The sequence below is a fragment of the Chiroxiphia lanceolata genome, chromosome 5 (assembly GCF_009829145.1).
Source record: "Chiroxiphia lanceolata isolate bChiLan1 chromosome 5, bChiLan1.pri, whole genome shotgun sequence".
NCBI classification, from domain to species: Eukaryota; Metazoa; Chordata; class Aves; order Passeriformes; family Pipridae; genus Chiroxiphia; species Chiroxiphia lanceolata.
This window is the reverse complement of record NC_045641.1, coordinates 10311828-10337962: the sequence shown is the minus strand read 5'-3', so window position 1 is coordinate 10337962 and position 26135 is coordinate 10311828. Positions and strand designations below refer to the sequence as shown.

The 26135-nt window shown below is 35.6% G+C and overlaps 1 protein-coding gene across 1 annotated transcript in view; it reads right to left on the bottom strand.

Annotated features, from left to right (window-relative positions):
• Positions 1 to 26135, bottom strand: part of CACNA2D1 (calcium voltage-gated channel auxiliary subunit alpha2delta 1) — a 378154-nt gene that overhangs the window by 58078 nt on the left and 293941 nt on the right. The window contains 3 exon segments of the mRNA XM_032687395.1: positions 54 to 132; positions 20909 to 21013; positions 25819 to 25977. Coding sequence (XP_032543286.1) covers positions 54 to 132; positions 20909 to 21013; positions 25819 to 25977 — 343 coding nt within the window.

Genomic DNA, 26135 nt, shown 5'->3' with positions numbered 1-26135 from the left:
TATCACCTATCCAAAGATCTAGTGAAGATCAGTTTCAGAGAAGAACACAGTACCTTTATTTTCACAGGCCATCCACTGTATGGGTCCTTTGTCGTAATTATGTTGACCAACAGAAAATGTGAACACACGTACCTGTGCAAGTTAAAACCAATGCATATAACTTAATCATATAATTTGTTAGCTGTGACTCTCAAGTTAATGATACTTGGATTTTTCTTACAAATGAACAGAAAAAGAAAACAGTGAGCTTTCCAATTTTGTCACCTTAACAGATATGAAAGATAAAAGATATAATAAATTATGCTATTTTATGTATTCCTATTATTTTGTTCATGAAGTAGAACTCGAGAAGAATGTTCTTTCATGTATCTTTCATACTTCAAAGTTCTTACATTAGTGATCGTTCATGAAACATTCAGATTCTTAGGGTTTTTTCCAAGATGGTAATTATAACTTAGGTTTTGTTAAATTAGTTGACATAATATTAGATGTTTACCAATGAATTGAAAAGAATATATGCATGGCAGTAAAATTCAAAGCAATGCAAACCAGGACTTTTTAGGATATAAAATAATTTCAGGGAAAAAAATATGAAATTTCCAGATACTAGAGAAAACAAATTCTCATTTTGCTGAGACTTCAGTCTTTTTCATGTAAATCCACTAAATTACTTCAACAGATTTTCACAGAAGGGGTAAGTTCCTGATATTTTACTTTAAGCTCTTGATATTCATTTAAGTTATATGTTTTATTAGCATAATTCTAGTCTGTTTAGACAATGCAACTCCAATCTATCTCAGCAAGTGTAAGGAGTCATGGCTTCAGAGAGAATTCACCAAATTCTCTCCAAGTTTTGGACTGAGAACAGGCTTTTCAGTTGAAATTATTTTCCATGCAAATCTTTTTATTTGAATGAGAAAACTTTAAAACCAATCCTGGTATTGTTGTAGAAATATTAAAAATCCCACAAGACACATAGAAAAATTACAAATATTATGTTTCAGCTTCTGGTTGAATATTTTTCTAAGAATCTGAGTGTTTCTGTAAAAGCTGGAAAAATGTTTTCCCAACAGTTTTAATAAACTGTTTACTGTATTCATGTCCCTCTGTCCAATGACCAGACTGCTTTTCCTTTTCAGGTATCTCTTTCTTTATGGGTCTTTACCTCTTCAATGTGCAAATCACAGATCATGACATGAAATCAGAACACAAATTTCTTTCTCTGGAACTTGAAGACTATGATTAAAATCAAAACATAGTACAAATAATTTGTATGCAGGTTGTAACTGAGTAATAAGGTAGTGTTTTCTTTAAATAATATTCACAATATAAAACTGCAAAGGTTCCCTGTAAACTACTGATCATTGCTAAATTTTTTAATGACAACATATACAAATTTTCATCATACTATCCAGCATGTGCAATTAGTACCTAAACCTTCATTTCTCAAATAAGTAACAAAATTTGTGTGACTTAATCAGAGTTTAAGTATTAACAAAGAGCTGTAGGAATATCTCTACATCATCCATCAGCAGCTAGAAAATGGTGAATATTAGTCTTGACCCTTATAAGCAAGGAGGGCAAACAAAGCTTTGTGCTAGATGTCATTTTTAATTAACAATATGTTTTGATTTGCTTTATCCATACAACCATTAAAACAACTATTCTGCTGCACTGAATACTATTCAAGTGCTTGTTTTTTAGTTTAAGACTTCTCTGTATAGGGTCATTCCCCAGTAAAAAGTCAAGCCAATCACATTTCTGGTTACACAGACAGATCTGGGAATGGCTGTGCCTTAGTGATGGTAAAATTTTGTTCTTGTAGTTCATATGGATTAAGACAGATGAAAAATATCTTCTATTACCTTGAAAATATCAGTATTGCTAGTGCAAACATGAGTTCACCTGGAATGTTTACATCTGATTTATTGTTTTAATATTATACAGCATTTGCCATCCCCCCATTTATGCTTGACTTCTCTTACAAAGTGTCAGCTATAATTTTTCTAATGAATCTTTCTGCTTCTATTCAATTAATATATATTTTTTTTCCGATTTGAATATCACGATAGTATTTTCTATTGACACAGCTCACAAGGTATCTGCCTACCAAAGCCCTGGGTTTTTTTGGACTCACACTGCTTCTAGTTTAGTGTCCACTAAATGATTCAGAAGACATTCTCTTCAAAAACTATGGAAAAACCCCAATGAAGGCCACTAGTTAGAGAGTTTAGAGACCTGATATTTCTTTTGGTTTAAAAGTTACTAAAGCATGTGGGTTTTCTTTTGTGTGTATAAAACACATGAGTCAATTAGACTGGACTGTCTAGCATTTGATCTCAAATGTAAAAATGAAACACTGAATTGGATTCAACTTGCGAAATGGTATGCAATTTAGGGAAAAGAAGCAGTGTGTTAAATCTGCAACAAATCTATAAAGAATTTAGAATTTAAATTATTGACAACAAGCAGGCGACAATATATCTGATTTACTGTTCCTTGGATAATTAACAAAGATAAAGAACTGCAATGAAAATTGGAGTTTTTAATTGTAACTTGGTTTGGCAAGAGGGTGGGATATTCAAAAGAGTATTCTTTTTCCTATTGCCTCATCTGGAATTGAGTAGAATGACAGACCAGCTGGAAAAATGAGTCAGCAAGTCAAACTAAACAAGCCAATTTTAGCAAAAAAAAAACCCCATGCTCTGTGCTAAAACTTTCTGTGACAGGACCCAGAGTCAGCCAAAATACTGAGATGCATCTGTCTATATGTTTTCCTTATAGACATCTTTCCAAAGAAGACAATGGGCTGTTAAATTAAAAAGAAAAAAAGCGGATTTAGTTTCTTTTAATAGGGAATTTATGACTAAGAATACTTGGAGTAACTAGATCAGACACAATGGGCATGAGCACCTCTCCCTTTGCCTGTCCTTTAAGCTTGGTTTCAACCAACTAAATGGATTTCTGAGTTGAAGTAAACTGCCAAGTAGTCTTTGATCCCAAGAAGTTGTTTTCCATCACCACTAAGGCCTGGTTATTTCTTCTCTTTACTTCTCTGCAGCCTCTTAGGTTCTGTGTAAACCACAGTTCCTGAGTCCTTTTGCCATGGTGCTTCCTCTCCACCATCAACACCAGAGGACTGACATTTGTGTTTCCCAACCCCTTTCCTAGGGAAAGGGCAACCTTGCCTCAAGAGAGTTCTATTTATTCTCTTCATAAAGAAACACAACTTTCAAAACACTAAAAAACAATGGAACAATCAGAAAAACAAACAGAAGCTGTCACACTTTCTGATTTTCAATGAGATTGTTCAAAGTAAAGTACTTCTAGAAAACTTGTACTCTTAGAATTGAGAAGAACTGGAGATGGGCACCCACTCTACCAGGTACAGTCTTCAAACTGCTCTGAAATAGAAAAATCCTAATTTCTAACATAGGGAGTTCAAGTCCAGAGCTAATTCTCTGCATCTTCCTCACTGAAACTAATCTTGGAGAGAAAATAACAAAATCTTTTATTCTTTGTATTAATTATTTGCAGTATTGTATTGGCTCTGGCTGAGCTGGAGTTCACTTCCCCACAGTAGCCCTCACAGTGCTGTGGTTTCCATTGGCAGCTAGAAGGGTGATAACACACCAGTGTTTTGGCTACTGCTGAGCACAGCACCAACACTGTAACACTTCTTCGTCAATCAAGGGCAAGATCCTGGGAGGGGAAACCAAGTGGGCCAGCTGATCCAAACTGACCAAAGGGATATTCCAGACCATATGATGTCAGCTCAGATATAAGAGCTAAGGCAAGGAGCAGGAAGGCAAGCATTCATTGTCTGCAGTGGCTACCTGCTGAGGAACCATTATGTGTGCTGTGAAGCCCTGATTCTCCGAGGTGACCGACCATCGCTACTGATGGGAAGTAGAGAATAAGCCCTCCTATCTTTCACTTTGCTTTGCTTCCGCTTTAAATAAACTGCCTTATCCCAACCCACGAGTTGTTTTCCATCTTACTCTCTCCCCTGTCTGGCTGGGAAGGGGAGTGATAGAGTGGCTGGGTAGGCACATGACATCCAGCCAAGGTCAACCCACCACAAGCATATAGTAGAGGAATATGCTTATTAGCAAACTAAACAAGTGTACAATTAATGTCAGGACATTCAGATAGTGAGTGGTACAGGCTGCCAGTGAGGCTGTAAAGTCTGCCTCCTTTGACATTTTAAAGACCAGACTAGATATGGCCCTGAGTAACCTGGTTTGATCTTTGACCTGACATTAGACTAGAGAGCTCTGGAGGTTACTTGCAGTATGAGTTATCCTAGGACATCAAAGGAATAGATGCAAAAATCCAACTCTTAATTAGAGGAAGTGGTAGACAGAAAAGAATTCTACAAATAATAGAGGAAGAATTACTGTATGGAAGAAAATATAATTGCCTAATTATAGAATTAATTTGTTATTTGTGTTTCTCCCTAGCAGAAGAAGATTTTCAGTACCAAGGTGAATAAAAAAGATTCTGACTGCTGCAAATATTAAGGACAATGGCACTCAAGAGAGTTGTGAAGAAGATAAAAATGAAGAGATATCCATGAAAAGGCTGCTTTCCCTATAGATCTCAGTTGCTTTTTATCTGTTTTATTTCTTCATTTTGCTATTGGAATAAAATTAAGAAAGATTAAATTAGTTGCTTCCTTTGGGTAGATCATGTTATAAGTATCACAGAAAAATGAACAGCTTGAGTGAAGTTAATTCAAAGGGGTAACTAAGCACAAAGTACTTGCTGTTTAGACTACTGCATGAGATGTTGGAAAGCAATGCCACGGAAAGGGACCTGGAGGTCCTGGTCGATACAAATTGAATATGAGTTAGCAGTACCCTGGCAGCCAGGAGGACCAACCATGTCCTGGGGGGCATCAGGCACAGCCTCACCAGGTGGTCAAGGGAGGGGATTGTCCTACTCCACTCCACACTGGGGCAGCCTCATCTGCACACAGATCTTGAAAACTGTGTGCAGTTTGGGGCACCACGATATAAGAAAGATATTAAGCTACTAGAGAGAGTCCAAAGGAGGGCAATGAGGATCTTGAAGAGTCTGGAGGGGAAGCCTTATGAGGAGTGGCCAAGGACACTTGGTCTGTTCAGCCTGGAGGAGACTGAGGGGAGACCTCATTGGAGTTACAACTTCCGCAGAAGGGGTAGAGGAGGAGCAGGCACTGATCTCTTCTCTGTGGTGACCAGTGACAGGACCCGAGGGAATGGCCTGAAGTTGTGTCAGGGTAGGTTTAGCTTGGATATTAGAAAGAGGTTCTTCACTCAGGCAGTGGTTGGGCACTGGAACAGGCTCCTCAGGGCAGTGGTCACAGCACCAAGGCTGACAGAGCTCAAGAAGCATTTGGATGACACTCTCAGGCACATGGTGTGATTCTTGGGGATGGTCCTGTGCAGGACTAAGGGTTGGACTAGATGATCCTTGTGGGTCCCTTTCAGCTTGGCACATTCTGTGATTCTGTGATATATATGTAGGCAATCTGGAATGAATCATAGAATCATCAAATCATTCGGGTTGGAAGGGACCTTAAGGATCATCTTGTTCCAACTGCCCCGCCATGGGCCTATGAGAGTGTGAGAAATGGCAACCTCTCAGCAAACAGCTCAGAGTGTATGAACATGCATATTTTTTGAGAGATAAATTATTTGTCTCGAATTCTGTGCTACTGGAATGATAGAGCTCTCATAATCATTTGTGTGCAACTCTTCATTTCTCTGTTCAGGAGAAGATTAACTGACCTTTGGAGATATATATGTCTCTTCTATCAGATATCAAAAGAGCTATACAATTAATTCACTCAGCTAGATGTAGGCAAGACGACTCCTGTCATTTCATGTCAAGCATGTAAGAATAGCAAGACTGCATCTTTCTCTACCACTAAATAAACAAACTAACTGAGTAAAAAAACTGATCTCATCAAATCTTGCAACTTCAGTTTTTGTGATGACGGTATAATTTCAGAACATTTTACTCTGGCCTTTATAGTTGCAGGTGAAGATTCACAGATAATCTCTCTTACTTTAGATCAAGAAAAGCTGTGAAAAAAATGAATTAATAATTCAGTAGTTCCAGCATGATCCATGAAATTATTTTTCCCACTAATGTGTTTATCAGATATGAGGAAAATTTGTTTGTGTTTTATATTTAATATAATGAATATTCACTGCTGAAATAAAAAGACAATATAAGAAGCCTATTATTCTGAAAAAAAAAAATTAAAACTGCTTTTGTGTATTCCATTATACACTCTTTCTTCTAAATCCCTTGTAAGTATAGCCTGTAAACCACTTCATTGTTTTGGTGTTTTCTGCTGTAGGTCAGGGAAATGTTGTGTGGTTTTCAAGCTGCCACAGCTAAAACTGTCAGTGCATTTCTTTCCTTACATCTTTACATCTGTGGTCAGAAATTTAAGATGATTTTGGATTCTGCTATGAGTTAACTGAGACCAAAGGACATTTATGACTAATTTGAACGGAGAATACAACTTCAGAGGATGATCTGAAAATCCAATATACTAATTAGGAAACCACCTAAGATTAGCCAGTAGGGAACATCAAATACAGTTTCACCTAAATTATGGCTCATAATCTGTCATGCTGAACTGCTCAGTTCAGGACTTCCAGGGATGCAGTCCTGAACCATCTGTGTTATAGCTATAAATGTAAAGCAATTTTTTTTTTTTTTTTCCAGGAAGCACAAGGAAAAGAGAAATAAAAACTCTGAGTTTAACAGCAGGGGCAAGACTCACAACATGTACTAGAGAGCAGTTTTAGTATCCCTTAGGCTATTTTTACGCACTACATAAAATGGGACATAAACTATTTTCTTTCTAAGGCCATCAGGGCAAGTGGCACAGCATGGCTCACATTCCTATGGCTACACTATAGGGCCATCCTCTCTCCCTGCCCACCCCCATATCAGGTCATCTCATTATAGAATTTTTTGGCAACAAGTCCTGCCTCATGTTAACCCTGCACTGAGCACAGACATTGCTAAAAGAGTAGATTGCCATAGGCCAGGAACCATACTGCTGGGCCTGTTAACAGTTAAAAGTATGGATAACTGCAGGCACTTCTCCAGCCTGCACCCTGGCCTTGGATCTCTAATTTGAATGGATGCAGCTGTCTGGTTTGCTCCTACGAGTAAAGCTGGTTTTCTTGTGAGCAAGGTTCACCCTTTTCAAAATTACTGGGACAGTGGTGCCTCTATTCTTTTAAATGAGAGGTCAATGCTTATACAAAAGAGGGATGAGTTCATGGTTCTCAGTTTGAGCACAATGATAACTTCCACTGTTTTTAATGTCAGGCTTAGGAAAGTTCAGAAGTTGGAGATTCAGGTTTTTGTATGTAACTCTTAGACTGCCGATGCATTTTGCCCTTAACACAATTGGGAAAAAACAGAGATGACCTAAGCAGCAGGGTATGAAACGTAGTCAAGTGCTAAGGCTGTGAAATTTGAAAGGTCTAGAACTCAGAATGCAGAATTCACAATTTTATGTCAAATTAGGAACTAAAAAGAATGGTATGATACACCAGCAGAAATGTATCGAGTTATATTTTTGACATTTATGGCTGCATTAGAATCTGCCTCTTGCTGTGAATTAATGGGAAATGGGAAAGAAAAACCCACATTTTAAACAATAAAGAATTTAGCTCTCAAATATTTCAATGCAAAGACAATTGCAGGCTGAACATCTTTGAATTTATAGACATGAAGAAAGCACTAATTCATAAGATTTGACAATCCATTTGACACCACTCGAGTGTTTCCATAGCTGACCCTCTATATTATGATTCAGCAAGGCATTTAACAATGCAAGTGTCCCCTTGACACCAATGGAAAAATGCTTTAATTGTGGCACGTTTAAAGACAAATAGAGCAGGTCCTTGGAAATACTATTTTAGACATTTATCCACAGTAAGTTATTTCTCCCAGACTGTCCATGTGTATGTGCAATCTTCCCTATCATTAATATCTTTCATTCACTGCAATTCAACCTCAAACTTCAAGCTGCAATGCTAGCTTATTAATTCACAGTCTAATTATAGTCTGTGTAATTATAGCCTAAAAACAAAAAGAAATAATGATACTCTAAAAATTAGCTCACATTACAATCTAATGTTAATCCTTCTTCTATCTTAAAATATAAATTATGTTTGTTATGTATCAGGAGATTATTGGAGAATCTCACTTGTTCTGGATATGATTCTATACTGATAATATGGGGCCATAACCATTTAATAATCTCAGCATATTGGGAAAATAGGATCAAGAATTCTGATGTATGGTGTAGTTATATGCAATTATTCTAGGAGAGGAATTAATGCATTGAGAATTACACCTGAAATCTTCACAACACATGCATACAATGAAATGTGCATGTTCATGGAAGAAGTCTTTAAAGTGAATGCCATGAATCCATGAAATGCAGTTCTGCAAACTGCAAATGGTTTCAAAAATTACAGAATGTGTTTTTTCTTTTTCTTGCTTGTTTAGTTCCCTCACAAAGAAAACATATTTTCATGAAAATGGAGATATTTTCTACTGCAGACTAATGGTCAAAACACCACCATAGTTATATTGAAAAATTTCAGAATTAACACTCTCACAGAACTAAAAAAAATACTAATTCAGTCACACTGTTCTACAACTTCTTAGTGCCACCTTGTGGAACCACAGTACCTCATTCCTTACTCACAGAAGGTCTGTCCTGTGGTGCCCCTTCCTCTGCTGTCCTAGGGCTACAAGTATGGAGCTATAAATATCCTGCTGACACCTACTAATCTACCATTGCTGAACTGATTATAATTTGATAGAAGAGACCACTCACTAAAAAGATCCTTTAGTTCTTTACCTAGTTTAAACATAATCTTTGATGGGCCACAAGTGTCACAGAAGCACAAAAACAACTTTGTAGGCTTGCAGTAACTTTGATGAGGAGACTGTGTCCTTTTTACTGCACTATCTCCTCAAATAAGGTGAAGTTTTTGATCTCAACAATTTCCAGGTGTAGGAATAAATCAGCTCTGTTTTATTAGCTTTTTATAACATTAGCCTCAAGAACAGTGATAAGAAGGAGAAAGGCTGTACTTTCAAAAACACCAGCAGGACTTCTCATTGATGTGCTCGAATTTAAGTTTGAGGGTCAATTTGCCTGTGTCAAACTCACCAAAAACCGGGCTTTGGTCCACTCTCCAACCTGAAGAGCAACTGTGTCAGCAGAGCCCACACACCTGCACAGAAGCCAAACCATTGCTCCTTCCCTCTCCCCCTTTCTTTCCTACCCCAGGAGCAGTCCCAGTACCTTGTCTGGTGTGTGCCAGCTGGCAGAGGCTGAAAACCCCCAACCTCCTGAGTTAAGCCGTTTACAGGTTTTAACTCAGTTAAAACCTATAAATATTTTTTGGCTCTATTTTGAGCTTAAAGGCTGCGGACACACTGGTTGCTTCTCCTGTGATTTCCACTAGAAGAGCTGTCCTCAGCAGACCACCCCACCCCACCTTGGAAATCCCTGTACAGCACTCAGTTGCATCACGTGATTTTCCAGCCACTCATTCTGTCTCCCAGTCTTCAGATGAAGAGCACACACTGTCCTCTTTTTAACAATTCAGCAGTGGAATCTTTTACTTTGATTACCCATGTTCTATTTACTCAGTTGATCTGTTTGCTTCTTTGGTGATGTTAATAACAATTTTTTCCTGCTGAAATGAAAAACAATTTAATTCTTCCTTTCTCTAAACTGCTTCTCCCTGACAGTAAGCATTTAGCATTCCCTCAAGAAAACAGTTTTTTTTTTAAAAATTCCTTGCAAATTTGGTGGTCCATATCAAGAAACAGACAGAGGAGCTGACAAAGTAATTCCCACTGTACTCTGGATTAAAAGCATTTTAGGCATTTCTTTGATAGTCAAAACAACATTTGGAGGCAGATGAGCAGCTGGAAAGGACTGGATTAATTAGAGAGATATTTACAGTTCACATTGTGACACTAAGCCTCCTTCTTTTCTTTCTTTTTTTCATTGGCCTTGTAAATCCCAAGGAAGAAATATTACAAATACCAGCTACAGATTTAAAGGAATATTTAAATATGTCAATGAATATTTCAAACACTAATTTTAATCAGGTACTCTGACTTTTTTTCCCCCTTGCAAATAATCTTGTATATTTACTCCCTTAATTTTTTGTCTCATTTATTCAGTCCTTGTACAGCATGGAAAAATGACTGAAACTTAACAGTTGCAAATGCCAAACAGTTGTATTAGAAGAGGGAAAAGGACAGGGGGCAAAAGGAAGGACCTTCAGAAAGCAGTTGAACTCATTTACAGGAAATCTTCCTCTCTGGAACTATCAGTTATCCAAATTCCATGTCTAATTTTATAATGGGCTGATCTTCACGGGAACATAAAAATTCTAAACAAAAATGATTTAGTGAGCTTTAAAAAGGGCATGCCACGTAAACAAGTTAAGGGACTGTCTATGTTCACATGATGTTTCTTGGAGACTGATCTGGTAACAGACTGGTATATTCAGACTACCTCAGAAGACGGACATTTAGGTATGAAAATGCTGCAAGTTTGGTTCCCTTTCCTCAGCACTGCCATATAGGACTGTGCTGAGGGCAGCCTGACCTTGCCTTTGCTTGCAGGTGAGACGTGCCATTGTTGACACAAGCGGGCGGTGACGACGCCTGCTGTCAGCAACTGGCAAGTGCCCAAGCACGGCTGAGAGACTCAGGCTCATGTGCAACCATGGAACAGAGAATGTCCTTCACAGTTAGTGATTAATGCAACCAGTGTGCATGTTCACTCATTGTCCTTCCTGACGAACCGCACCTGAAATCTCAGGATTGTCTATGAGAAGCACTGAATATATACAGACTGCTGCCACCTATCCTGAGCACATCAAATTAACCATGGCACAGTCACTCCTGTACTGAATGATATGCATTTTTATTTCTCTTCTAATCAGCTAAATAAATTAAATTTTTAGAAAAAAAAAATACAAGTGAACTCCCATGTAATCCACAGGAAAAAAAACCCTTGAGGTGTGTCTATAGCCTGCATGTGTTGAACAGTTTGTACCAGAGTTCTTAGTCAATTTAGGTCTAAATTCTCTATTCACAATGGCTGAAACAGAAGAGCAAAAAAAATGTACTCCAATTAAACTATACTTTAAGTTACAAAGTTTTCAGTCTACATTGTGATATAAATGAATTGTAATCATCTTTCACAAAGTCTGTCTTTCTAATGAAAAAGAAGTAAGGAAAAAAAGGTCTTCAGCCTTAATTATAAATATGCTTCTTATAGAGACATTTATTGTAGACAAAATATTGCCTTAGAGAGTTTTGGGTTTGTCTTTGTTTTTGTTTTCAAATGATATAGCATCTACAGACTAACTTCGCAACAAAAAGTATTGAGGTTATTGGTTTTCCTGTCTATATCTAGGACTGAGAATACAGTATGGTCAGACTGCATTATACAATTCAAAGTGTTAGTTTCAAAAAATCATTTGTAAATAAAATAAATTCTTTCCTGCTAAAAAAAAAATAATCCATTTCAATAAAGTCAGAATAATTAAAAAAAAATACATTTGCAGCTGGCATTCCAGGTTCTTTGGACATTATTGATTAGATGGGGTTTTTTTGCACATGATTTAGGACAAGATTATGAAGCACAGAATTCCCATCTAAACCTCAGCAAATATTGAATACATTATTTTGAATTTGATTCAAGGCTAACATGAATATGAGTTCGACTGGAATTACTGGTTTCAAATAGAATCTGAATATAGAAACAGAGGAATGGAGATAGATAATAGGATAAGAATTCAAAGACTGCATATGGAGACTGATTCTCTTGGTTTTTTTTTTCTCTATTTTTTAAGGAATAAAACCTATAAAAATGTTTGTGAAAACTTCAACAGAAAATAATTAGAAGCTCATACTTCAATGTCATTTTCCCTAACCATACAATTACAAGATTGCAAAGTCAGTTTCTCGTTCTTCTATTAAAGACAATCTATTCTCACAGCACATGCACTTCTGCATATTAGATTCTTTCCTGTATAGTGCAAAAGATAAAGAATGTGACTGATTTCCTGGAGATATGACTGAGCAGGTTTTAGCCTTTTCATTGAGGCTAATCAGGATTTTGAATCTAAGTCACTTTCTAAGTAGAGGCTGGGGTATTTTCTGTTTGTTTCTCACCAGTATACTTATCCCTGTTTGAAAGATGATGGTTTTTTCTTGCTCTTTTTCAAAACTAAAATATCTTTTTTTTTCGCCAAATGCTTTAGTTAAAGACTGTCTAAGTTACAATTATAGTTCTTACTCTTGATAAGATTTCTCAGAGTTCCTCCATCTTATGCACTGATGTTCTCCTAAAAAGCAACCCTTCCTTACAATGTCTGCAGCAATCTTTAATACTTGACATTGAAGATGCACAGGGTTTCTACTTGCCTTGGTGAAATTTACAGTTCACCGTCACTGGCACTCTCACTGCCCATTTCATATTCCTTTTCTATGTTATGCTTCTTGCATATATAAACACATATTTCTTGCTATCTGAATGGACTGTAACTTTGTTTCCTGAAATTTTTATTTCCTTCTTAACCTGTCATCTGTTTAGGCTGCAGCATGCATATATCTTGTGCCACCATCTGTTTGTTTCAGTTGTTCCCTTATTCTCTTGCCCACTAAAGAGTCTCCTATTCTATACCTTCTCCCTTTGAGCCCTACTATAAAGTCTCTTACATATTTCTGTCTGCTTTTTCCACCTGTGCATTGGCAAATCTTTTCATTTAAAGATGTTCCATCCCATCTGAAACAATTCCATCTAGTAAGGGATTAATATTCAGCTACTGCTCGACACTCGCCTACCAGCTGGCCTAAGCAGCATTTAGAAGCTAAGATTTCTATAAAGTTTTAGAGTCACTTAATAATAGTTAATTCTTTTCAAAAATATATTCAGTTGTGCTAGTTTAGTTATATTGATTATTCTATTAAGTGGACAAATTATCCAATTTCTTCCCAGAGAGTTGCATTTTTAAACCAATGTGGTAAAGTTAAGCTTTGGAAAACTCTAGTCTAAGTAAACACACAAATGTCAGGATCCTGACCATATAATGGGCAATTTTATAAAAAAGTACCTCTTAATCTTCATAATAATATTAATTCCTTTATTTTTTTTTGCATCCCATTTGACCTCCCTATCTGCAGAAACCAATTCTCAATTTTTAAATTTTCTCCGCTATTATATTTTTAAATAAATGAGAAGGGTGAATGTCTCTTACATGGCACTTACAGCAAAACAACTTAAATCTTTGATGTCCTCAGTGTTTAATAAACACTGGAAGTATACAAAAAAATATTTGCAACTTCAAATATAGAAGGTTATGCAGATAAACCTTATATGTGAGACACAATTATTGAATATCTTGTAGCAGGTTAGGAAAATTTCTTATTCTAGAAGATGCCAAGAACAGTTAATTTATTTCTGAATTTTAAGGCAGAATTAAAAAAAAAATCTAGAAGAAAGAAGATATTTTGAATGAAAGATCAAGAAGAGATTTTTATTACAAGGAAAGGAAGATTTGACAAAAGTTAAACAAGGATAAGAAACAAACTTCAACAAACTCAGAGAACAAGCTAGCTGAGTGAGTAGTGTGGGAAGATAATCTAAAGAATAAAGGATTACATGAAAAATGGCAATTCATGAAGCAGAAGAGATTAAACATACAAGAATAAACTTCCTGATAAAATGTAGGATTAAAAATACTTAGAAAATCAAGCACAGATACTGAAACTGAAGACAATCTGTAAAAAAAAAGCAGCAGCTGGGAGAAAAGATTCAGAGCAAAGCAAAAACCAAATATGGTTCAATAATATAATACAGTTCCAAAAAGTAAGTTGTGTTTGATGACATATTTACCTAAGCACTGCATAAAAAAAGTCATAGAAAATACTCTTGATACCACTGTTTCCCCAACTGTTCAAGAGCATATTTTAGGAAAGGTAGAGATAACATGCCATTATACACAATAGGGGTGTAAAGAATAAAGAATGAAAAGAATTTAAGATATACGTTTGGTGAATTTGAAAGAAATTAGCTTGTTTAGTTGAAAAGACAAAAGATGGAAGAAAAGTTGTGTGAAGGTTTCAACATAGAAATGGTTTTCTAAAGTGTAAGAGGAAATTATGATGAGAATTAATAGTTCTCTATAAAGAATGTATAGTGAAAATGAAAAAAAATAAATAAAAAACAAAAAAAACCCCAAAACCAAAACCAACCAAAAAAAAAAAAAAAAAAAACCCCAAAAAAACAAAAACAAAAAACAAACAAACAAACAAACAAACAAAAAACCCACCAAAAAACAAGAAAACCCTCTAAGCTTCTTTGTCTTAAGGAAATTAGGGAAAGCTTTCTAAAGGTAGTTGTTGAAAGAGAAAAATGTAAATACCTAAGGAAGCTGTGGAACTGGATACTTTAAAAAAGAGGTTACATAAGCATCATTAGGCATGGCCTAGGTATTAAATGGTCGCAGTCCTCCAATTCTTGAATTACAGAAGATGGCACTTCACATGGCATTTCACTGCAATTCCAAATTCACAGACATGAATGCACAGTTGATATAGGGGGAGGCTGAGACAGGATGAACCCTCTGATGTCTAGCCTCAACCAGCTACACCATATGTAGCATTTTGTTTGTGTAAATAAGCAAAATGCAGTCTGACTCTCTTGCTTTCATCCCAAAACAAACATAACGTGCTTTCTATATTAACTGATATCCTATCCTTGTTGCCTTGATTAATCATTTTATGCCATCTGCAGCATCAACCTCAGTGTGATACACTGAATCAATCACTATTACTGTAGTGGTTTGGAATTGAAGATCAACAAAAATAGAAGTATCAAGTAGCCTCCTCCATGCCAAATTTGAGGGAAACAAGCTGCCAGTTGGGTTTTATGTAACAGATACACATGACTTTAATAAGACCGATAAGGTTACTTTTCAACAAAGCTATATTAAAACTTTCATTAGTCTTACACAGTTCTCAACACCACCACGTGGATTTTAATCTTGCAGAGGAGATAAAAATGCCACAGGGCAACCCAAACAGATTCAGGCTCATAATGAAAACAGCAGCCTAATGAGAAACATCAACACAGAGATGTGTGTGTGGACACATTCACGACAAGGTTCTACATGCAGATCTTCTTTCCAAAATAAACCCCCCCTCTGCCCCATTGTGCTTTCTGCTGCACCCGTTAAGTCTGCAGGAACCTTGCCCACATATAGAACAGCACAGGGGCTGTGATGGCTGAATGGAAAAGTGAAAAAAAGTAGAAGAAATATAATGGATATTACCTCCTTATTGAAGACTTCAAGAAAGGCTTGGTAATTTAAATAGTCTAAAGGTAAAAGGATCAGTGAAAGATAGTGTGGGGAAGAATGGCAGACTGCTGTAATCCAAGAGCATTGCCAGGGCATGGACATGTGATAGCAGCAAGTCAGTTTAGAAGATGACTATTGAAAAGACAGTATATAGATATTTTTGATTTTATATTATTTATATTTAGATTATCTAAAAAATCACTGTACTCTAAATCCTCATGCTGGAATAGCTTCATACACCATCAGATAACTGTGGTTCAAGATGTAAGTTTACGAGAAAAAATAAACTAATTATATCATACTGAAAAAAAATCAGGAAAAAACCCATGGATTTGTAGGCCTAGGACCTTAAATAGCTTAGTATTGTGCAGCTTGACTATTACTAAAGTATATTTTGGTAATGAGCGTCAAAAGAGGAAGACTGGTGATGTGGAATAATTAAATTCATTAATGTAGTGGCATTAATCTGTCAGGAACTCAGAAACTGGGAGAGTGGATATGTTGAAAGCTCTTCATTAATACGTGGAGTTAAGAAAGAGGCAAAAAAAAATAATTTTCCTTATGAATAGGAGGTTTCTTCAGTGAACACTCTAATAACACTTTTCACTTTTAAAGAAAAAGTAATGGATTTTGGAATTTTTAAATACTGACCCAAGCCTCACCCAGAATATTTTAGGTTTACCATTTGTGCATGTCACAGTACATATAATAAATTAAAATTAACAGTTGAAAGATGACACACCTTTAAGATAAAATTGTTCAGGGAAGGAGCCAGGGAGCCAGTTTAACCAGCTAGCTGAAAATTTCTTCTACGTGGGATTTACTTTACCATCGTTCCAAGAAAATTTACAGCAAAGGGAGATATTTAGGAGGAATGAGATATATGTTAGCGTCTGGTTGTCTGAAGACCACAGAATGTTAATGTAGAGAAGGCCAGAGAATACACTACAGTCCAGAAAGCTTAAAAAATGGCTTAAATTTTATCTATCAAACTATGCCACATGACATTCAGATATAAACTAGAATTTTGCTCAGTTCAACTCTTAGTTTAATTACTTTATGGAACATCCTGTGTCACAAGTCTATCACACACTCAGGAATGCAAAACCTGTTGGGGTGCACTTTGACAGCTGTTTAGTTCTATTCAAAGCCAGTATTAGTGTTGCAAAAGATGCTGTTTCTATTTTCAGCTATATAAGTAACCATAGGAAAGTTACATTCATTCAGTCTGACACCTGATGAGAAACCCATGGCTACCCAAAGTGGAAATGTCATGGGCTTTTTCAATGGTCATTTGTAGTCAAGACTAACACTTTTAGCCTTGTCCAGAATAATTCATACACCATTGCCTAGATTAACATAGTTTTCATTTTAGTTTTATTGACTTGCAGTTGTGCAGTAATGGATTCAAACCAATGAAGAAAATGGTTCCCTCCTTTGTTAATGATAGTAAGAGGCCTTTTTGTTTTAAATGGAAGTTTTGCAAGTACTTTCTCATAAATATTTCATTTTATCATTCTTTTGACATGCTGAATGTGTCCCATCTGGAACAAGTCACTGGCAGCTGCAAGCTTCCCAGTGGAGTTCCAGTAAACTGGAGTGTACTCCCATAGGACTTCTATCACTGTAGCGGTTCTGTGCCCACCACATAAAGATATTCTTAATGGAACTGAGTTGTTGGAAAACTTTTCTGCACACCATTTCCCCTCAAATGATACTGTCAAAAAAATCTCCAGAAAATAAGGTTGTATTGTATTAATCATGGAAGATGATTCTGTAGGAATGAGACATGAGACACAACTTACCATTCTGCTCCTGCCGGAGGGGTCAGACCAATCCTACCTGTGTGGGCCAGGTCAATCCAGCCAACCCACACAAACCTCTACCATTCTACAAAACTTCAAACAACTAAAAGTGCACGAGGTATGTTCAAGGTCTTTTCCTACTCACATAAATTGAGCAATCCCTCCAAACACAGACTTCGCTGTGCACAATTTGCCCCAAAGATCTGCGGTTTTCTATTTTCAACCCGAATTCAAAATTCTCAGGATAAACGCCTACTGGGCATACATTTCAATTAAATTTATATTGCTATCTTCAGTGAAGCTATCTGTAGGAGGAGTGCAAATAAAATCAAATTTAGCACCCTCACTCCTGAAATTTTAGCACATGTGTGGTATTTTGCACATTTAATGCGAGCGCCCCAAATGTCACCAAAAAGGTAAACACGCCAGTTTTTAAATATCAAGCACAGCACATAGTTACAATATGTGACAATAAAATCTGGCTTTATAAAGGGAAAAAGGCACGCAAAGGTGAAACACAACTGTGATTTTCCACTTCAAACAGATAAAAACCAGAAATGTTCCTCCCTAAAACTGTTATATAAATTTTATAATAACCCTCATACTGTGAACTATTTGTAAAGACAGAAAATTATTTTAAATATATCTGTATGCAATTTCAAACAGATTAAACCCTATAATTTAAAAGAACAATTTTCCAGCCTCTAGATTCTAGGCTGGTCTTTTAGTAGTTTCCAATTGCTTCTTGCATTCCTTAACTTAACTTGAAGGTTGCACTAAGGACACTGCAAAAACCTGTACTAAGTCACGTCATTTGATGGGCCAAAACTTACTAAAGCTTCTTTCATGCCAAGGAATTTCAAAGTAACAGATATGAAGAAGAAAATACTTACTGAGTTGAAGCAATTTTACATCAGGCAGATGAAAAAAATGATTAATAGATTTGAATAAAAGGTCTTTTGTTTGCACAAGAAAAAAAAGAAAGTTTACAACACAGTGTGTCTAAGATGGAAAGTGACTGACTGCAACATAAGACAGTAAAGATTCATCTTCTATATACTGTATGCAGAGCACAAAGATGGATGCTTAAATAAATGCAGAGCAGGCAAGAAAATACATCAGCTGATAGATATTTATACTATAAACTGTTTCTACTGTAAAACATAGAAAACTTTTTAACACCTTATATTAATAGTCCTTCTAGAAATGATAAATATAAAATTAGTCTTAAATTCATTGGGCTGTTTATGAAATAAATTAAAGGACAACAGAACTGAGATACACATATCTTTAATATCTCAAAATTTAATGTAAGAAAGCAGCCTACTGTGGAATCTAAGAAGGTAAGACCATATTTGTGATTACGACTTTGCAAAATTAAAAGCATATGCGTATTTTTCATGTTGGAATGCTTCTATCAATTCTTTATTCTCTACTGGTAATGAATTAACACTAAATTACACAGAGAAGGAACAACAAAAGAGCTCACATCATCATTCTGGAATCAGATGTAGTCTTACTAAAGAGAGCATTATCACAAGCATGTTTTCTATTAGTCTTATTTTTAAAAATATTAGAATGGTATGAAGGATATCAGATGACTTCATTGCAATTCCTAAAAATGAATTTACTTGTCCAATCTCATTAGAAGGTTTTCAACAGTAAAAATCCCTTCAACACTACAAGGATTGTTACTGATTGAAAGTGATAAGGACAAAGTAAATAATTCTTCAAATTACAACTGCATAAACTTTTTGGTATTGTAATTCCAATGTCATCTTGGAGAAAAGCAGTAAGGAGTGGTATCTAGCAACCCAGTACCTCATTAGACAAGTGTTTACTAAGATTTGACTTGTAGATACATAGAGTTTAAAGAAGTGTAGAAAATTTGCCTTTCATTGTATTGGCACTGCATTCAATTACATATGACAACATACTGACACAAAGTGACCATTATCATCACTATGATACATTTACTGTATATAATAAACCCCCCAAACTCTCCTTCACTAGAGGGAACAGGAAAGTGAGTGTGCATTGTATTATGTATAACAGTACATATAAACCCACCCTATTTGCAGTGCAAATTGACAGTATTAAATGATGCAGTAAAATAACCATTTAAAACTAGTAAATCCTACATTTCATTTCTTATACTTCACAGAATAATCAGTCATCAGGCATGATGTGATTAAGACCACAAATCTTGGCACTGCAAATCTGTTTTGTTGTTTGGACTGAATATTTTGCTATACTTTACTCCTAACAGAGCAAAATAAATGAAAAAAATAAGTTAATCATACATCTTCCCCCTCATGCACGTATTTTCTATAGCTGATGGCTGTTGTTGCAACACAGTAAAAGCTACCATGTCCAAATTTGAAGAGGAATATCTGCGTTTGTTTTCAGAATACAGCCATGTGTGTCACACAAGTGACTATGATTTCAATTCTCTCTTCCAATTATCAGTTTAAAAAGTATTTTCAACTCAAACACGAAGATTAACTAAATCCACCGTATAATTCTATGTGAGACACTAATATAAATCAGACACAAAATGATTATTCAAGATCACTGAGAGAATGACTGGTCAAGATACAAATTCTGTATTGCACTTCTAGTTCTACTTTTGAAAGGATTAGCTCAAATATATGAGGATTTCCAACTGAATACTTTCCCTTCTTTATGCATACACATTGATGGCAACTGTTAAAGTGCCTTGGTGATTTGCATTCATTTAGCTGTTTTTCTGAAAACAGAACAAAAAACAACCCATAAAAAAAAACATGTAGGCGCATCCCTAAGCACTAGGAAAGGCAAATTCTCATTTACAGTGTAAATCCAGCTCGTATTTCACTTCTATTTAGAATGTGATTAATCTTCTAATAATAATAATAAATAATGATTTGCACTGAAATGTAGTAGGAGACAACTTTAAAAGGTGTTTTATTTCACACACACACACATACATTTTTAAATCTGTAAGTATGCAAAAGCCAGACAAGAAGTTTGATTAGATTCAAAACTTAAACCCAAAACCACCACAGCTAATAATCCAATTTAGTCTAAACAACAGAACTCATCCAGGGATTCTTGTGTTAAATCATAATTCTGATTGAACCACAGATCAAATTTCATCAGTAGAGAGCCATCCCACTTCTCACTAAGACATTCAGAGGTATAATTGAGCTCACTGGGAAAAAATGTGGGTTTGTTCCAGCCCAAATCTATTTAAACTCAGTTTCCAACCTTGAGATTTCATTTTGCCTTTGCCTGACGAACAACAAAAGCACATAGAAAATATTTGCAGTGAGGAGATACACATATATATATCATATCATATCATTTAACTACCTTTATCTCTACTGGATAGTTCAGGGATTACACTAATGCAATTAAAAGTGTCAATAGAAAATTGAGTTCTTTATGGTTCACAGTATACTTCTGTATTGCCTGAGACCAACAAGTCACAAAGTGTAAAATATTAAGTATATTTTGTGATTTCACAAATAAATGTTATAGATTGAGAAATCTTTAAGTGCCCTAGGGATCAAGAGTAACAATTTTTTTTAAGAAGTACTTTATGCATACACCAAATATGCTTTCACTTCCATATTTAATATTTCTCTTTATGCTTTGTATTTTATACAGTAAAATATTTCATATATCACTTACTTTTTTGTCTTCATTATATTTATGAAAAATTTCTTGTGCTCTTTCTTCACCACCATCCGTAAACAACATAATAATCTTATTGCAGTTAGCTCTGGAGACACTGTGCTGTAGGAGATACAAACAGAAGTGGTTTTCTATTTCAGGCTATAAGGAATAACAACTGCTATATCTGATGGCTCTTATATCTACATCCTTACTACTTTAACATGGTAATGGCAAAACTTCAAAAATATTTTAGAATTTTTTTCAATACACCCTTTCGAATGAGAAATAAAATAAAATAAACCAAAACCATTTTTCTGTTCCATGACACTTAAATATGACCCATTTCAGATCTGGACTAACACAGTGGAATAGGGATCTGGTGGTTCCTCTCACCTCCACAAACACCAGGAAAACTCTTTAGCTCATACCCATCCCATCAAACCCCCAGTGTTCCTATACAGATGTTCTGTGTGAGACTTGCACAGTGAGGGTCTCTAAACATTGTTACTCTTTTCTCATCCTTATTTTTTTCCTTATCCTTACTGTACCTGTGGAAATTTGTGAACAATGACCATGTAATGAATTACTGAATATGCTTATTTTTTTTCTGTTGGACTCCTACTCACAGAAACTATCCAGCTCACTGACCCCTTAAATGAAGCTCTGTCCATTTAGGCACCCTGTAGGTACATCCACCCTATAAGCTCTGAAGTATTTTGCATTTTTTTCACATTTCTATAAAATGTGTTTCATCTTTCAATTTTTTAATTCTTTCCTGGTTTTCTAAATTATTATTTTTAATACCTTGAAATGAATAGCTAATCTTTAGAAAAGTATCTTACAATCAGGTTTAGAAAATAGCCAAGATGTGGCTTTCTAGATTATTAAAAACTCTCCATCACCTGCTTTTCTAATTAGGTTGCATCTCACAGCTGAAGAACAGAGTGAGTTCCATCATTTCTGGGGAGCAAGCCTGAAACAGAGAGAATTAAGAAGAAGCCTCTCTGACTCCTAATTCATCAAAGTAACTAGTAAAGTCCCTGAGAAAAATGCAGTGTGTTCTGCAAAGGAATAAAACATTGTTCCACAGGTAGAACAATAGAGGTGAGCATGAATTTTGGCTCCTTATGGAAGGACCAAAGGCTCCTACTTTGGCATTCATCCTCTGTATTTATTCTGTAAAGGTAAGAATCCAGTCTAAGCAAATCGCTCATGACTCTTGCAGCCAGTGTTCCTTGCCCTTTGTATTGCATACAAATGGTCCCAATAAATTCAATTTCTGCTTCCACAAGCCTGAATTTTGCTATATGAATTTTCTCTAGAGTCAGGAAAATAAATAGGAGAGTTGTCCTTACAAAAGCACTCAGTTCCCCCTTGTTTTACTCTTTATGGCTAGAGAGTGATTGTCACCAGGTTGGTCACACTGAAACACCAAAACCAGCCCTCAAATATCACCCAGTAACTCTCAATATTGCATTCTACAGTTCTACAATGCTCCAAGAAAACTAAAGCACAAAACCATAATTAACAGAGTAAGAATTATTCTTCAGAGATGACTTATGTTTATAGTTCGATATTCTGTGAATAATTACTTATTTATTAATTAAAAAAAAAAAACCAAAAAACACAAAAACACAAGCCCAAAGATTTTCTTACATGTAACAACATGTAAAATCTGCTTGAAATCAATACATTCTCTCCAACCTCAACAGCACACTGTGTTTCAGTTGGAATTAAATAATTTATGATCATTTTTCACTTGTGAAATGTAAGTTACAAGATACTGCTTTGGGCTGCAATCTTTTCGATATTAAAAAAGTAATAAAAGCAGAGTTGGATATTTCATAAATAAAGAAATTCACATGCATTTAGAGTGGTTTAATATATAAGGTCAGAGGGAAACAAAAGAGAGATATCAAGGAAGGGGACCAAAACTTGCTCATATTATGAAGCCTTCCTACTGATTTTGAAACAAGCACTACTATGGGCAATGTGAACTTGAGCTAGGCCTTGCTTTAACTGGTTAAATCAGGACTTTTCTAGTGGTTTACTCAGCATATGCTTATACAGTATGAGATGAACACAGTGGTTTATCTCCTAGTACTTACAGAAGGGCATTTACTTACACTACACTGTGTAGACACTAAAGTCAAGTCATAGGAAAAACCCTCAAGATTTTAGCCTCCAAACGTTATTGGAAATCTGAACATGAGCAAGTTCAAATCATATGATATTATATTCATATTACATATGAAGTGTTTAAAGCCAGTTTGGGTGGAGCTCTGAGCAAGTTGGTCTAGAGACAAGTGTCCCTGCCTTTAGTAGGGGAGTTGGAACTAGTTGATCTCTGATATGTCCACCAAGCCAGGCCATTCTGTGACTCTATGATTCTCCCACAACAAAAAACTTTGCTTTTGGATGAATGAATTTAACACATTAGTCTTTCAAAAGGCATCAAGGAAGGCAGAATTGCCTTTACAACACCTCTTATTCCCCACCCCCCCCTCCACTTGGACTAAACAGGGGAGATATTGGCTCAGGATGTGAAAATAAGTGATTGTGAAAAGCTGATGCAGCAACTTCATAATTCTTCTGAACAGTTTGTCTCAGCAGTCCAACGGACCACAGATGAAAGGGAATGTGTTGCCTATACAGGAGCTTCCCCAGGACAAAAAGCAATTTCTTAGCTTAAACCACAGGAGGATACAAGCTGGAACTAAGCTATGTATTAATTTTTAGCTCTCTCTTCTATTTGATAAAGGCCTTTTTTTATTCTTCCAAACAAGCAAGCAAAACATGATCCATTTTATACTATGGCTAATATTACTCTTGTTTTATAAAAGTTTCACATCTTTAAAATTAACTCATTAAATGGCAGGTAACAATTATACCTTGTGACATGACACTTTAAAAATTCATTTTTCACTATTTTTTCTTTGACAAATCATAGCTATTATGGCATGTTGGGAAAAACCCTCCTGGAACTGCTGAAGGTGAGGTATTACGCTTTTCAAAGAAATAACAAGTTAATATAACAATAAATAATGGGAAAATACTACATAAAAATCCAGATTATTGATAAACACTGGCATTAGTATGTCGAAAAAAACACAAGTGTCTATTTCCATTTGGCAACACATGAGACAGCAATCTTTTCATGCCACAAGTGAAACGTTGCTTCAGTGTTCTGGAAAATTGTTTGAAATAATTGTCATCCAGAAAGAGTGCCCCCCAAATTATTATTAAAATTTGAGCAACACTGCATTTCTAAGGACCTTAAAGCAATTAGACTATTTGAATTCATAAATATACAACTGGAAACTATCTCACAGCATATTTTTTTTATTTGTTTAAACTGGTGTTATATCATCATATTATATTGTCTTGTCACTGGAGTCTAGTGCTAAATCCATCACCAGCCCTTTACTCTTTCTGCTAAATGGATTTGCCAGTGTTTGGAGAGGATGACTGTATATTTATAATCTCATGCAATCCACAATGTCCCGTCATAATTTACAGTCTTGCAGAGATCATGTGAGGCTAATCACACCTCTGCCTTCAGCTACAAAAGAGTTGGTCCCACTATGGCACTGATCTCCCATTATTTTTTAAGTGATATTTGAGTCCTACAAACAAGTCCACTTTGAGGTTTCCCCTGTGTTCAGCTTGTCTTAATGTTGCCTGTACACAAAGTATATATCTTGTGTTCTATGTAATCCATAATTTTAAGGAAATATAAATGTTATGAGGAATATATTTGGAAAAATTCCTTGCCTTCCTCTTCCCTCTACATGAGATGTCAACAGATGCAGAAAATGGGAAAATGCCATCCAGCCTGGTCCAAAAATATCCAATAGACTTTAAAAATAACCATCAGCAGAGGACACCCACTCATTTCGCCACCAAACCCCACTGCTAAACTGAATAGTGGTCAACTGAGAAAACTCCCATGAAAACATTGCTTTTTCTTTTCCTACATCAAAATTTAGGAAGGCTAGAAATTTTTCAACCATTTCTAGCCTTAAATTGCATATACAATGTCAGGGAAGTGTCCTGAAGTCCAGAACCTGGCAGATTAGGGAGAAAAAATAAAGTAAAACCAAATATACTACAAAAAAATCATAAGGAAAAGAATGCATTTCATACTTGTCAAGCCATATCCTTATCTGTTGTAAACTGATTCAGCTTTACTTCCACTAAGGTGGAGATCTAATATGCAGTTTTTACAAAAGTGAAAAGTAGAATTATTTTTTAAACAACCACATAAACCATTAAAAATTTACTGATTAACTCCCAACATCTGTTGTAGATGGGAAACATTGCTGTTCAAAAAGGTAGTGCTTGGGTGCAAATTAGAAAGTATAATGTATTTAAAACATAGTAACAATGCATTTATTTTTAAGGAAATTATTCTTTTTATACATGAGAAAGAGAAAGGAATTAGAATACTCTCAGATGCCTAATATTCCTCTATTAACTAACTCATTTCCTCTCTCTATTCTGCTCAAGCCATGGTAAACTATTTATGACTTCTAATAAGTGTGAAATTTTAAGTTAACTAAACATTGCTAGGAGGTGCTGTGGTAAAATAATAGCATTATAACACAGAGCTGTCCATTCTAAAATTAACTGCAAGTTAACCACTACCATAAGTATGTGCCAACTGGGAATCACATGTTAAATGGAAAACCAGCTGAATGAACTAAAACAGTACAACACATTGAAAACCAAATTCATTCCCAAATCTTAGCAACCTGCTAGGGAATCTGCAAGGAAAAAACATTTCTGGGATAAATTTACCTCCTAAATAAGGGTTTGCACTTCAACTGCTTAAGTTACACAATGAAGGAGCACCCAGTGGCCATCTGAACATTCAAGTTCTCCTGCTTCACCTGACAGAAGAGAGATATTACTTAAACACTTACATTTAGCAGCTGTTCAAAAGCGTAGCTAAAGCCTTTTTTGTAATCTGTAATTCCTTTAGCAGAAATTTTATAGACAGCTTCTTTCAGTTTCTTCTTGTTCCTCACATTAGCTTGGACAAGATGATTAAAGCAACTGACGTTCTGAGCATTATTATTAAACTGTAAAATAAAAAGAAATGGTATTAAAACAGTTATTTTCTTTTCTGTGTACTGTAGTGCTAAAGGTTTATGTTGTTTGGATCCATGAGATAAAGAATATCACATTTGGATTTTCATTTCCACTATTGAGAACATCGAGCAGCATCTGGAGATTTCAA